The following is a 15,546-nucleotide window of genomic DNA, read 5'->3' on the forward strand; positions in this document are numbered from 1 at the left end:
AGAATAACCAATACATGTAGATTGATTTGTGAGAGAGACTGCTATCATTGTTGGGTTTTTGAAAAGTAGCTATTTTAGCTACCAAGCTGATAATTGACAACTCTAATGGTTTAAACCTGATGCCTTTAGGATACATGGGTTGTCCTTTGTTGATCTGGAGATAGATTGTTGACCTCATTTATCACAAAATGAAACTTAACTTTCCTTCCTTTGTAATTTCTTCCTAGGTCTGGGACTTGCCATCTAGTTAGCTCATACTGAAGTAGCCTTATTTAATGCTGTGATTCTTGTGACCTAGCTGGGAGAGATTAGTGAGTGCTTTAGGAGATACACACTGTTTCATAGGCTTAATATAAGCTATTTTTTGACATCCTCATGTAGCTCTGGCAGAGATCACCATCTGAAAAATTGGATAGGAAAAGAGCCCTTCCATTTGCTGCTTGAGCATGCAGATTCTCCTAGGGAAATTTCATGGATTACCATTCTATATGAAACCAGAAAGGGATTTTCCTTCCAGTTAGTGTCTAGTGGGAGCAGAATTTTTCCAAATCAAGACATCTTTAGAAAGAGCGATATTTACAGCAAAATTTTGTAAGTTAAAAAGGGAATTGTGAATTGTGTAAACCATTATTCATATTTAAACATTCTAACCTATGCCAAGCTACTATTTGGTCCTTTAAATAGTTACAGGAGAACAAACTGACCTTGCTATAGTGTCAATTTGCACTTTCAAATAGAGAAAATCGTTTTTCTTGGGATTTATATTTTGTATTTTAAAGCTAGAAGGAAATGAAGCTTTGAGTCCTAAAGAAAGCCTCAGTCAGTTTTAGCATAATGAGGTGTGAAATGAAAAAGAGAATAAATTGTGACTTTTGGCAGGAAATTAACACTTTCAGATCCCCTGATGCAGTGTAAGATTCCTGTTTAGTGTGTAAGTAGATAATCTGAAGAGCCACATCTTCCAAGTATACATATTGATCATGATGCTTTCTGACAAACCTCACTGGGCGGTTTACATTTCTTCTTAGAGTGTCATCTTCTTTAATAAGTTGCTGGAATTCTCGTTCTTTGACTATTCAGGCTGAAGACATGTATGCACTATGAGTATTGTATTGCTGAAGCAAGCTACAAGGTTTTCAAAAAAGAATGAAGTTCAAAGAACCCAGTAACCTTCAAGTGTAAATGTTGTTTTCTGATATTCAGGCAGACCAAAGAGTTTATCTATACCTCAACTCTCTTCTTCTTTGCAAGCGCTCTGTAACAAACACACCAGCATAGTGAAAGTATGTTTTACCAGATGATCAGTTAGAAACTGCTTTGACAGTAAGTTAGCCAAGTGTTTATGAATGCCAAAACAATTCAGGACCAGTGCTTTGTGGCAGAATGACTTGGTCTAAGGAACAGACTTCTTACTGAAGAGTTATTTGTCATTGGTAGGCATGTGTTTGAGAGAATTAATACTTTCAGTCTTTGAAATATGTGTTCTTTTTTCTTTTTTTTTAAAACATGTGTCTGCTGTTGAGAAAAATTGATACATTTCTTTTGTTTTAAACACAGAAACCAAGCCAGTAAAAGTACTGCTTTACAGTCTCACCACAGATCTAACAGCAAGGACATCCAGAACCTAAGTGTGGTTCTGCCCCGGGCTGATGAAGGCCTCCCTGCCAACGAAAGCTTCCTAAATGGAAACCTCGCTGGAGCTACCCTCAGTCCAATGCACACCAAAAGCTACCAAGCAGGCACTCAGCCTGGGTCTGCCAGCAAAGATCTCACTAACAACAACATACCACACCTTCTCAGCCCAAAAGACGCCAAGTCAAAAACAGAGTTCGACTTTAATATTGACCCAAAGCCTTCAGAAGGCCCGGGCACGAAGTACCTCAAGTCAAGCAGTAGATCTCAGCAGAACCGGCACTCATTTATGGAAAGCTCTCAGAGCAAAGCCGGGACACTGCAGCCCAGTGAGAAGCAGAGCCGGCACAGCTATATCGACACCATACCCCAGTCCTCGAGGAGTCCTTCCTATAGAACCAAGGCCAAAAGCCACGGGGCGCTGAGTGACTCCAAGTCTGTGAGCAACCTTTCTGAAACCAGGGCCCAAGTCGCAGAGTCCAATACCAGTAGATACTTCCCATCCAGCTGCTTGGACTTGAACTCTCCCACCAGCCCAACCCCCACCAGGCACAGTGACACAAGAACTTTGCTCAGCCCTTCAGGGAGAAATAACCGCAGTGAGGGCACTCTGGACTCACGCAGAACCACAACCAGGCATTCTAAAACGATGGAGGAGTTGAAGCTGCCCGAACACATGGACAGCAGCCATTCCCATTCACTGTCTGCACCTCATGAATCCTTTTCTTACGGACTGGGCTATACCAGCCCCTTCTCTTCTCAGCAGCGTCCTCACAGACATTCCATGTACGTGACCCGAGACAAAGTCAGAGCCAAAGGCTTGGACGGAAGCTTGAGCATCGGGCAAGGGATGGCAGCCAGAGCCAACAGCTTGCAGCTCTTATCACCCCAGGTACAGCTTAGCACCTTGACGGGATCTGGTGGCTCTTCCTGGGAAGGTGGTGCAAAGGGTGCGAATCAGGCCAATCTGCAAGTTTCCCTATGGCATCCTTGATAGGATGCAGAGAGCAAAGCTCTAGACTGACTACTCTGTTAAAAAACAATGGTCCAGTTGTTTAAGTCAAATGCTGAGTGCTCAAGAGAGCTTAAAAAGTTTGTTTTTAGTAACCTGTTTCCTTTTTTAAATAGTCCTTTCTGGCATATCTGTTGAGAATCTATGTTAATTTATTACAGTGTTCATTAGTATATGAGTTACTTTTTAGTTTTCTCAAAATCCAGTGTTCCATGGGTATTTTCTCTAATCACTATAAACCATATTGCTTAAGTCAAACCTTTTTGCTAATACCTTAGTATCTTAACTGAGTTTAATGAATTTTTTAATTTTTTCTAGAACTATAGGTAAATTGAACTTCAGGCCCGGCTAAATGTTAATTTTCAATCTTTTGGATTGTTTTTCAATTTTAAGGCAATACTCTAGCTTACCGCTTCTTCTGTCTTACTGGTTGTCGGACTCTGGCACTGACAGTGACCTGCTTCGAAGTCCCATTCTTACTCTAGAATGTGTCCTGAGTCATATTTTCATGATTCTGTGCAGAGCGCTGTGCCCAGTGCCAGCACAGCGTAAGTGTCTCAGATTTCAGGTGTTGCTCTTGCTTCCTTGGTGCTGGGGGCTGGAGAGCAGCTCTCTGCTTGGTGTTTCCAGGCCCTCAGAAGGGTCTGAGGTAGGGCCCTTGCCCTTCAGAAACTTCTCTCAGGGAGGATTAAATTATGTATGAAATAATTGTGACCTAACTTAGGATGGCACTGACTATAAATAGGAGTTGAGAATGGGAGAGGTCACTGGGAGCAGGAGCAGTCAGAAATGACTGTAGGGGCCACTGAGCCTCATGCTGCAGGCTAAGCTGTAGAGGCACGCTCTGGCTGGCCGGCTGGCAGTGGACATGCGAGGCGCCCTGGGAGGCCTAGCTGAAAAGAAGAGCAGAGGAGGCCCTGTCCCCCTGGAGCGGATGGGCTGCTGTGGGACATTGCCAGCAGTCCAGTTGTTCTGCTGCTGTGAGACCCCGTGGCGGCCGCTGTGACAGTCGGGAAGCCGTTGTGGGAGCCTCTCAGAGGAGGTGGCATCTGAACCAAGATTTTTCCAGAGGATTTACTCAGGGAAGAAAGTGATGGTCACATCAGGAAAGAAACTTGAAGGGAGGGCACAAGAGGGCATCGCAGGGAGAGGAGGATTTTAGGGTTGTGAAATAGCATAGCATGCTTTGGGGATTGCAACGTTTCACCGTGTTGGAGTCAAAAATCCAAGATTTGGAGTGGCTTTTATAGTAACTCAAGCATGAGGTGAGTAGACTGTGTTGTGGATTAAGTGAACGCTGGTAGAAAAACAGAGTGGGTCAGAAGGAGAAACAGTAGGACTTGTGGGTTGAAGGATTGAGCAGAGGAAAAAGACTTTGAGATTTTTGTCTTAGGAGTTCCTTTCCAGAGTGGAAGAGAGCATTTTGAAGCTACCTCATTCAGCCCCTTCATTTCACAGATGAGCAAGCTGAGGCTGAGAGTGTTTACCCAGCTAGTTGAGGTTGGAACTGGGGTGTGAGGCAGCTTCCAGGTGCTGCAGTCAGAGCTCCTTTACCCATACCCCGCTGACCTGTTGAGGGCGAAGCGGCTGTGGGCCCCCAGGCAGAGGTGTGCTCTCAGAGGCTGGGAAGTCCATCCAGCATCAGGTGAGAGAGAGGAGAGGGCAGGAGGTGCACATCTGTGACAGCCATCAGTGGAGTCATGAGTGGGCTCCCCTGAAGAGTCACTGTAGGGAAGAGAGATCCTCTAGAGCCTAGAAAGATCTCTGGATCCTGGCAGCTGCTCAGAGACAGGAGGCAGAGGTCAATGCTAGCTAACGCATCCTTGCATTAAGCATAGTGTAAAGAGAGAAGAAGGAAGAAAGTCCAGCTCTCTGAGAACTCCAGAGAAAGGATTTTTGTGAACATGGTGGCAATTACTGTGGGCTAAGCATAGATCCAACCATTAACTGAACCTGAAGTCCAATCAGGAGGTACAGTGCCGAGCTGTAAGAAAATCCACGCACGTTGAAAGGTTCAAAAAGGATGGCAAGCTTGGAAATGAACACAAGCCTTGAGCGAATCATAGGATTGTCTCATGCAAAGTACTGTGGCCAACTTCAAAAGCACAGGGAATCTTTTTTTTTTTTTTTTTTGACAGGCAGAGTTAGTAAAAGAGAGAGAAAAAGGCCTTCCTTCCGTTGGTTCACCCCCCAAATGGCCCCTACGGCTGGCGCTGCACCGATCTGAAGCCAGGAGCCAGGTGCTTCTCCTGGTCTCCCATGCGGGTGCAGGGCCCAAGCACTTGGGCCATCCTCCACTGCCTTCCTGGGCCACAGCAGAGAGCTGGACTGGAAGAGGAGCAGCCGGGACAGAATCCGGCGCCCCGACCAGGACTAGAACCCGGGGTGCCGGCGCCACAGGTGGAGGATTAGCCTTGTGAGCCGTGGCACCGGCCGGGAATCTTAATTGAGTTTAGGTTAGATGTAAACAATTTGTTTTCCTTTAAATAAATTTTTTTTATTTGCTTGACAGCCAGAGAGTCTGAGGGAGAGACAGATCTGTCATCTGCTGGTTTAGTCTCCAAATGCCTGCAGTAGCCAGGGCTAGGACAGGCCAAAGTGAGTAACCAGGAACTCAGTTCCAGGTCTCCCACATGGGGCAGGGACTCAAGTAATTGAGCCGTGAAGTGGACATTAGCAGGAAGCTGGAATCGGGACTCTGACAGGGGGTGTGGGTATCCCAAGTGGCTTCTTAACCGCTAGACCAAACGCCACCTCCCAACTGTTTGTTTTCTGCTCTACTTTCCTAGAGGCTTTTGTTAACAATACAAGTGGTAACAGTCAAATGAGGTCTTGGCAGAAGAAAGCCTGCGCCGCATGCATCCCTGCTCAGCATTTGAGGAGTGAGAGGAGAAAGATGGCATGGCATTTTGAATTTTAAATAAAATACTCTGGATATATCACAGAGGCTTTAGATAGTATTCTATGTGTCACGTGCAGATACACAACTGCCGCTAACTCCTCCTAATGCCTTCTTCCTTAATCTTTTTCTCCAAGAGTGGGAAATGCTCCATTTCCCCCACTCAGTGAGCAGCCCTGTGGCCCGGATGCTGTTCTTAGGTTGTGACTCACTTCCTCGAGCGAGTTGGGAATGGTAGTGGCGCTACAGATGAGCACTCATGACTGTGGTTCAGAAAGTACACAATACATAAATGTTCTCATCCCAGAGAAGATTGAGGGCTTAAGCACATGAACTAGAGTACTTAGGACATTTCAGACAAAAATTATGAGGAAGACTTATTCTATTCCTTGATACATTTAAGAAAAATTTGTTTTCAGCGGGAACTGCCATATAAGTCCTTCAAAAATACTTTTGTGTCTGCACAGTCTGTTTTGGAGAACTTAGCCTAAAATCTGCTACAGAGATTTTGGATTAGCTAATAGAATCTATGATCAGAGTGCCACTCAAGAGCCATGACTGTCTAGATAGTAGGAAGATGGTTTTTCTTGTTTTCAATAATTAATTGAACTATTATCAGATCCATTTTTCCCTTGCTTGCCTTAACTTTGATGAGAACTTTAGTTTCCATATCGGTGAAATTTGACTTATTTTAAGTTCACTAGATGATTGGCTCTTTCTGGGTCAATTTTTATTTTAGCTAACTAACATTTTTTATTTTTATTTTAGCCACTTCCACCAAATAAAAGCATGATTTTCATGCATAGGAATAGGATGCTTTTCTAAGTTCTCTTAAAATTTCACTTGCAGCCTGGAGAGCAGCTCCCTCCAGAGATGACCGTGGCCAGACCTTCCGTTAAAGAGTCCTCCAGAGAAGGCACTGCATCTTTCCATGCTCGGCAGAAGTCTGAGGTCTGAGTTCTTTGGAATTATTACAGTGTCTGTTAAGATGTGTCCACAGAGATTGTTCATTCAACAGCATTACAGCCTAGCTTTTAAAATTTATTTATGTCCAGCCTCCCCCCCCCCCCAATTGCACTGGCTTATAAAGTAAGTTGTTTTTCTCATGGCAGGGTCTCAGGGTTTCTTTTTAAAAAGATCTTTGAGTAAATGATAGATTGATTAGGCTCTGCTCTAAGTTTGTAGGCACCATTGTGATGAATCTGTGGTTTAATTTACATAAACGTGTTTCCTGCCTCAGGGTGGAGTGTATCATGACCCACACTCCGATGACGGCACAGCCCCCAAAGAAAATCGACATCTGTACAATGACCCTGTCCCCAGAAGAGTTGGTAGCTTTTACAGAGGTAAGCCTGTCGCCAGCACTCACCAGGGTGCTCCCCTCCTCCCTCTTTCTTGCCATCCCTGGCCCATGCTCTCTACTACCTCTTCACTGCCCTGACTGACTTTAGATCAACAGCATTCTTGCCACACAGTGGCCTCCCAACAGGTTTCCCACCTCTGGTCCCACTGAAGCCCTCCTAGCTTCCAGCGTGCTTCCTTGAGTAGCCTCCTAGCTGCCTCCCTGTCCCTAAGGTCCCCATCAGAGCAGTCACTGGAATGGTCCTCCTGAAACTGTTCTCACCATACCACTCGTTCATTCGGTTAAGCCTTAGACCATTTAACGTAGTCACCCATTTGCTTGGCATTACTGTAGCCAAAACAGCCAAAGATCTCCATTCCCACAGAGCTCACACTCTAGAGGAGAGATTGCCAGTAAACTTAATCATTCTACAGAACAATCAAAGATACTCTAAGCACTACAGGCAAAATGAATAGAGAACAACAAGCCGTTGTCCCCCACTGGCCCACACTCAGTACCCTAGCCCTCACCCATTGAGAGGCCTTTGCTGACTTCCCATTGGCATCAGGACAAAATCTGAATTCCCTAAGATGACATTCTGGACTTTCCGTGGTCTGACTCTGATCCTCTTCTCCTACCTTCCAAGTCTCTCTGGTGCCCTGTCTGTGGAACTCAGACAGACTGTGCCCTCCTCTGACCTGAAACACACTCTTCTTTTGCTGGGACAGCTTGTTTCTGTCCGTTTCTGTAAGTTGCTCTCCAGTGTTGACTTCATTGCCCATCCCAGACTAAGGGGAGCATTTCCCTCTCTTTTCTGCCCGTGGTACCTTGTCTATGCCTCTTATACAACACTGACCTCATTGTACTGATTCTGTGTCTGCATCTCCCTCTCAAGGTTGTGAGCCTTTCAAACATATGGGATTCTTTTCATCTTTTCCTCTTTGGACTCTCATGAACTAGCACACTGCCTGGTGCCATTGCATAAATATGTATTTGATTCGTTCACTGAATGAAAAAATATCAAGTATACTTGCATAGCCTTAAAAATGCACTTTGATATTTAACAGATGACCAAAAGGGATGCTTTGGAGGTTGTATGAGCTTTAGAGACATTGGTTGAGAAAGGCAGCCCTTTTGAGTAACTGTAATAGTAGGACCGCAAAACCCTTGGGAATCCTAGGACCCTAGCAGGAAGTGTACACCAAGCCCACAGAGTAGGAGCAAGGCCCTGGGGTCAGGAGGCTCAGATTTAACAAGCTTTCTAGAGTCACCACAGCCTTCCCTAGCCACTTGTGCCCATATGGCATGACCTTTAGCTATTTCCGTTGTTTTAAGACAGCTGGAAAGGGGCATGAATTGGGGGGAGGGGGTGCAGTGGAGAACATGGAGAATTGCTTGGTCATTTTCATTAGGAACCTGAGCTGAATGCAGAAGAACTGTGAGTCAGGACTAATGTGCATTAACTGATTAGGCTCTTCTCTTCCCTGCCACCCCCCCTGTGGAGAGCACATAAGGCCCTGAATGTGCCTTGTAATGCATTTATCTATTTCTGATACCATGATTACTTTAGAATCTTATGGGACTAAACTTTTAATTTGCATTTAAGATAATTAAAACAAAATGTTGTAATATATATGAGCAAAAACCTTTTCTGCTGTCAGTTTTAAGTTTTACTTCTAAAATGTATTATACCCTTGTTATTTCTATAGATGGCTAGAGAATATACTTTAATATAAAATGCTAATGGAGTTGCAAATTAATTAGTCTTGGACCTCTGGAAACACAGTTTTAATTTTGATTGCAAGTGGTTTAAACTGGTTAATATCAGAGAAACAGCTCATTTGTCTACCTCATAATCCACTTCAAGATTTGGCACGTAGAACATTTTAATTTTTAAAAACTCAACAAATAGGGGCCGGCATTGTGGTACAGTAGGTTAAATGGACACCTGCAACACCAGTATCCCATATAAGTGCCAGTTTGAGCCCCGGCTGCTCCACAGTCTGATCCAGCTCCCTGCTAATGCACCTGGGAAGGCAGCAGATAATGGCCCAGGTATTTAGACCCCTGTCACCCATGTGATAGATGCAGATGGAGTTCCAGGCTCCTGGGTTTGGCACGGCCCAGCCCTGGCCATTACAGCCATTCGGGGAGTGAACCAGTAGATGGAAGATCTCTCTGTAACTCTGCCCTTCAAATAAATACATAAATAAATCTTTTAAAAAAAAAATCCTCATAAATAGAAGGAAAAGTTTTAACTAGATGAAACATCCGGAGACATCTGTCATTTCAATGATACCACTAAGTCCTAGAGGAAGATTGAGTGGCATCATTGAAATGACCTCTTTTATGGAATCGTTCCTGTCTTTGTTCCTGCTGATCAAAAGTCAAGTGAATTGGTGTCATTTCTGTTGATATATAGTCTATTAATATAGTCCTGTTCTTTTTATGATGAAATTTGGAATATATTCTGATTTATGACCAAGCTTATAAAGACAGAAAAAGTTAGTGACCACCCACCCCATCCACCCCTTCAAAACAGACAAGTATTTACTTCCATACATTATCGCTTTTTTTGTTTTTCATTTTCTTTTTAAAGATTTATTTGAAAGGCAGAGTGACAGAGAGAGGGAGGAAGGGAGAGAAGGAGAAGAGAGAGAGATCCTCCATCTGCTGGATCACTTCCATCCACTGGTTCAGTTGGTAACAAAGGTCAGGGCTGGGCCAGGCTGAAACTAGGAACTGGGAACTCAATCTGAATCTCCCACAAGGATGGCAGAGGCCCAAGTATTTAGGCCATCTTTGCTGCCTTCTTAGGTGCATCAGCAGGGTGTTGGGCTGGACGTGGAGCTGCAGGGACTCAAGCCAGTGTTCCAGTGTGGGATGCCGGCATTGCAAGCAGTGGCTTAACCCGCTGTGCCACACCTCCAGCCTCTCTGTTCATTTTTGAAGTAAGAATTCAGAGAAATATGTTTTGGGAAAATAATCAGATTTCTTTGTAATTTTGTTTAAAAAATATATGAGTGATGCTGTCTCTCAAACATCAAGACTTAAACCATGGCTTGTACCTTCCAGCTCACATATTGTTAAAAATTACTTGAGACTAAGAATAGATTTTGCATGGTTGAGTCTATGGTAAGAAAGCTTTAACTTCAAAAAATGTCAAAAGAGTGGCAGAGGGTGGTGGTGAGGGTAATGATATTCACAGTTTAAAATATGTTCTCCAGTTTATCAGCAGACAGCTCAGGTTTCTATTTTGAATACCTATTGCCTGGTATTAGCTGACCTTTGCAGGTTAATGTGGAAGCAGTGGGGGAGGAGGAATGTTGCCTAGAACACCTCCACCCTCAGAAAACACAGAAGTAATAGCAAAAGCAGATTGAGCATTCATACAATGTGTGCTCGAGAAAATGTAGAATAATGTGAGAACTGCTTTGACCAAAATTATACATCAGGGACTCATTTTTTTCTTTTAGTGCCATCACCACGCCCAGACAATTCTTTTCATGAAAATAATGTGTCAACTAGAGTCTCTTCCCTACCATCTGAGAGCAGTTCTGGAACTAACCATTCAAAAAGACAAACAGCATTTGATCCATGGTGAGTATTTTGGTTTCTTTTTACTCTTCTTTTTTCTAATTGTAGATTTAAGAGTTCAAAGAATTTTTATGTAAGCTTTTTTACTGTTCTTTCTCCTGTTATTCCTTCTTTTCTCAAGAAAGATTGCTAGATCAGGAAATATGACTTCTCAATATTTGTGAACTTTTTACAAGTTCAGCCTTCACATTAAATATTGCATAAAATAAAAACAACCTCCCGGATCAATAAATATCTCATAAATCTTCCTTTGCATTTGTCTGTCATAAATGGTGGTTTTTGAGGTCTCCCTTTATTGAGGTTGAACCTCATATAGATACTTTTCTTAATGCTTTGTGTGCATTGTGTACGTTGTCTCAGTTCTCACCATTATCTTTTGAAGTAGAGGCTCCTGCCATTCTACAAATGAGGAAACTGAAACTTAGAAAAGTCAAGGAACTTGTTTGGTGTTGCACAGCCTGTAACATGAAGGAGGGAGCCAGGATTCAGACCCTAATGGGTTCTGACTCCAAATCTCCTGGCATTTACTTCTGTACCATCTGATTTGCATTAGGGTAAAAAGAAATAAGGGAACAGCTCTTTACACTACCATAAAAGCATAATGGTGGTCAGAGGTATAAATGATGTGGAAACTTATCCTTTTATCTTTTTTTGTCCTTATAAAATTCTAGAGAGAATTACAGTGTATATCAAGTTCCATTAGCAGATATGTGTGGGGTGTAAGGACTTTTTTCTACGATAACAGTGTACACTTTTATTCCCCGCTGCTTGAGTGAAAGACTACCTATTTAGATATAAGAGGTGTTTATGTGCACTTCATAGAACTTCATTAAGTCCTCCACCAAGAGAATAAAATGGGTACATCACCAAATTTAGTCTTAAGACCAGCCTCTTAGCGTCTTTCCCTGCTGTTTGTTGCCAGAAGTAGAGGAATGACTTTGTGTTGGTAACATTTACAGGGTTAGATCAAAGTTTTAGTATTATTGTGCCCTAATGTGAAAATTACTTAATGCTTAAAACAACAATATTGGGGCTGGTGCTATGTCATAGTGGGTTAAGACTCCACCTGTGGTGCCTTCATCCCATATGGGTGCCAGTTTATATCCTGGCTGCTCCTCTTCCATTCTGGCTCTCTGCTATGGCCTGAGAAAGCAGTAGAATATGGCCCAAATGCTTGGGCCCCTGTACCCATGTGGGAGACCTAGAAGTGGCTTCTGGCTTCTGGCTTCACAGATCAGCCCAGCTCTGGCTTTTGTGGCCATTTGGGGAGGGAAACAGCAGAGGGAAGACCTTTCTCTGTCTCTCCCTCTCTCTGTCTGTAACTCCGCCTCTCAAATAAATAAATCTTTAAAAATATTAAAAATAACTTTTCAAAAGCTATAAATATACTTTTTCTACATAAACTTACTTTATATCCATTACCTTTTAAGAAAACATTATTTATTTGTTTGTTTGTTTATTCATTCAAAAGGTGGAGTTAGATCTTCAATCCACTGGTTCACACCCCAATGGCCACTATGGTCAGGGCTAGGTCAGGCTGAAGCCAAGAGCCAGGAGCTTCATCCAGGTCTCCCACATGGGTGGCAGGGGCCCAAGAACTTGGGCCATCTTCCACTGCTTTCCCAGGCACATTAGCAGGAAGCTGGATCAGAAGTGGCGCAGCCAGTACTCAAACCTGTGCTCATATGGGATTCTGGCATCACTTAACCCTTTGTGCCACAACGCCAGCCCCAGTCCACTATCTTTTTGTTAAATGAAATAGAGTTGACATTAGTGACTAAGAGTTTAGACTCTGGAATACAGTATCTTGATTGATGTCAAGTGTTAGCCATATGATTTTATCTGTTTCCCTATCTGTAAAATAGGGCTGAGAATAATGCCTCCTCTATAGGGTTCATGTGACAATTAAATGAGGTAGTACATAAAAAAACACGTAGGACAGGGCCTGGCACCACAAGCGCTCATCAGTGTTAACCACAGTGGGGTGGGCGTTTAGCCTTACCAGTTGAGATGCCTGCCTCCCAAATTGGATTGCCTGGATTCAATACCCACCTCCACCTCCTGACTTCCAGTTTCCTACAAATGCAGACCCTGGGAGGCAGTAGTGGTAGCCCAAATTGTTGTTGGGTCCTTGCCACCCACATGGGAAACCTGGATTAAGTTCTTGGCTCCTGGCTTAAGCCTCAGCCCTGTCCTGACTGTTGTCGCATTTGGGGAGTGAACCAGTAGATGGAGACTTTCTCTCTCTCTCTCTCTCTCTCTCTGCCTTTCAAGTGAGTCAAGCAATCAAAATGTTAGTGGCTGCAGTTACTATTTAGGTCATCCGACTTCAGTATGGCTTATCAGGTGTTTCCCTTCGCTTTAGTTTGCATGTTCTTCCTTTGGCATGTTCTTCCTCCTGTGACTATTTTCTCCTCCCATGTTATGTAGGGAAGACTGCTGTGCATTAACCTAAAAGCATAGGCACAGCTCCGTTTAGTTACCAGTGTTGACTCTTTTCAGGTGTGACTTTGAGAAGCTATGAAAATAGTTTCTTAATGGTGACAGTATAGAAGTACAGAAAGGATTGATTCTCTCTTGGTCATTACATAAAGAAGTGGTGACGGTTTAGAAGATTATCAATTACAAACTATAGGTAGTCCTGTGAAAATTAGGTAGGACAAACCAAAATTAAATCTGAATGTAGGTATGCATTAGTAATGTACTATTTCTGTCTTTCTGAGTAGAATTTGTTTACTATGGATATATGTAGAAACCAGAAAACAGTTGTTTTAAAAGGCATCAGAGGTATGAATGCGATGTTGAACTTCAGTCCACCCTTCATCAGGTCGTCCTTATTCTAGTATTGTAGTGATGAGAATTGAGAGAGTTCCAGTTTGTCAATGATGAATTGACCCTATTCTTTTGCTCCTACTCCCCCTAATGATAATGCTCTATTATGCTTCTCCTTCTTGTATCATATTGAACTTAGTCTAAGTCATAAATTAAACTTGACACACCTGGATTTTTTTTCTTGAAGAAAAATCTCTAATTGTTTGACCATAGTCTTTATATGTGAGAGAAATGCACATTTGATAACTCTTACAAAAACACAAAAGAGTCTTGTTATGGTGACATAACGAGTTGATGGTCCCAAATTAGCACGTAACCTAAGGCCACGCTGTTTCTCCTTGATGGCAAGAAGAGAATATTTATGCAGTGTCCCCAATTCTGGTCATGGAAAAATCAAACTACTATGTCATATTTTAAAGTGATAAGTATATATTGTAGTATAATATCCAAAGCTGTTATTTTGGCTATCTCAATTAAGAATACACTTAAGAACTGGAGATAAGCCAAAAATATCTCAGAACATGAAAAATAGACTTATTGAGTCAGATTCATCATCTTTATGATAGGATGACACCTCCGTCCTCACTTAGATTCTGTCTGTTCTTTTATGCCCAGTTCTAGTGTTTGGCACTGAGGGTGTAAGGGCAAGAAATAGTGCCAGGTAAGAATACAGTGTGCAGGCAAAGAATGAGCTGTGCAGAGCAGCAGGTGTTTCTGTCTTTTCTCAGGCCTCTAGTGGGAAAATCATACACATCATAGATATCCGTGTAGAGTGTATAGTTAGAAAATAAATGGCTTCTACTTTGCTTAAAAAGTCAGTGTATAAAGCATTTCAAAAGGCTTAAAAATTGATGCTTACACAGTAAACCAAATTAGTTTGAAATCCCAGTAGTTACAATGAGTGAAGAATTGCTACAACTCACTCTTGTAGTCCCACTCTTATTTTTTCCTTATAAAGTGATCACTGTATTGGTATCTGTCAATGCTTGGTACCATAACTTGCAGAATTACTCCATAGAACTATTCACTGACTCTCTCTTCTCAGATACTGGCCAACTACCCTAGTCACACTGCCAGAGAAGGGGTGGTGGTGGTGGAAGTGTCACAGAATAATGCGCCTCATCTCTTCAAGTCACCTGCTACCATGCTCCCAAGGGATTATGCTGCTAAAGTCCCAGCCCTGCTGTCTGACCCCACTGCCTGTTTGGTCCCTAGCTGTCAAATCTCTATGTCTTATCTTGGCCCACTTTCTGTGAATCTGTGAGTGGCTTAAGTGAATGTTTTAATGTTTTCTGTGTCTCCAGCAGCTAACACTGGGCCTGGCACTTGTAAAATACTCGGTCCATGTTGGTTGACTCTTGATTAAGACCACTTGAATTCTTTCATTTATTTGAATCTTTGGGATTCTGTCTTTCCTCTTGACCCTCTTGAAGTACCTCTTGTATTAGATAAAGTCAGAGTGCCCTGCGTGGGAAGGTGCCTGTTTATACCCCTTGTCCCCTGCCTCCTCTGCCTGTACTGTTTTTTTTTTTTAAGACTTATTTATTTTATTTGAAAGAGTTACAGAGAGAAAGGGAGAGATGGCGATGTTCTTCCATCCACTGGTTCACTCTTCAAATGGCCGCAACAGGCAGCATTGGACCAGGCTGAAGACGGGAGCCAGAAGCTTCTTCCGGGTCTCTCACATGGGTGCAGGGGCCCAAGGACTTGGGCCATCTTCTGCTGCTTTCCCAGGCGCATTATCAGGGAGCTAGATCGGAAGTGGAGCAGCCAGGACTCTAACTGGCGCCCATACAGAAGGCTGGCACCACAGGCAGCAGCTTAATCCTCTATTCCCCAGCGCTGGCCCCAGCCTGTACTCTTGATCACAGCTGCTGCCCGAGATAATGGGTCAGGTGATTGGATTGGTGATCTTTCTTAAATCTTCCATCTCTGAGATTTATGCAAACCCCTAGTTTACCCTTCCCCTGCACAGCTCCTTTTTGCCTGCTCAGCACACAGCTGCTGGCTGTACCAGGTGAGTGTGAGGCGGTGGGGCCAGAGTGACTGCCACACTCTTGTGCATTTGGCGTGGTGCCACTTGCCCAAGCCCAAAGCTCCTTCATGCCTTTGTACGTCACACGACTTTTCACGTTGCAGCCCTGTGTCTCGCCCACTCTTCTCCCTTCTGTTTCTCTGTTGATTCTCTGGGGACGTATGTTTCCGCATTGTTTCTCCCTCACTTTGTTTTTT

General features: G+C 43.3%; 1 protein-coding gene across 12 annotated transcripts in view; it reads left to right on the top strand.

Annotated features, from left to right (window-relative positions):
• The window catches only part of CDKL5 (cyclin dependent kinase like 5), a 221,712-nt gene that overhangs the window by 173,489 nt on the left and 32,677 nt on the right, over positions 1–15,546 (top strand). For all 12 annotated transcript variants that reach the window (XM_089324161.1, XM_051826953.3, XM_070067277.2 and 9 more), the window contains 4 exons: positions 1,558–2,524; positions 6,393–6,494; positions 6,784–6,889; positions 10,362–10,485. In XM_089324161.1, the coding sequence (XP_089180287.1) occupies positions 1,558–2,524; positions 6,393–6,494; positions 6,784–6,889; positions 10,362–10,485 (1,299 nt within the window). The remainder of the gene's footprint in view (positions 1–1,557; positions 2,525–6,392; positions 6,495–6,783; positions 6,890–10,361; positions 10,486–15,546) is intronic.

This window comes from Oryctolagus cuniculus, chromosome X, assembly GCF_051225735.1.
Source record: "Oryctolagus cuniculus isolate XC-2025 breed Fujian yellow rabbit chromosome X, ASM5122573v1, whole genome shotgun sequence".
Lineage (NCBI taxonomy): Eukaryota > Metazoa > Chordata > Mammalia > Lagomorpha > Leporidae > Oryctolagus > Oryctolagus cuniculus.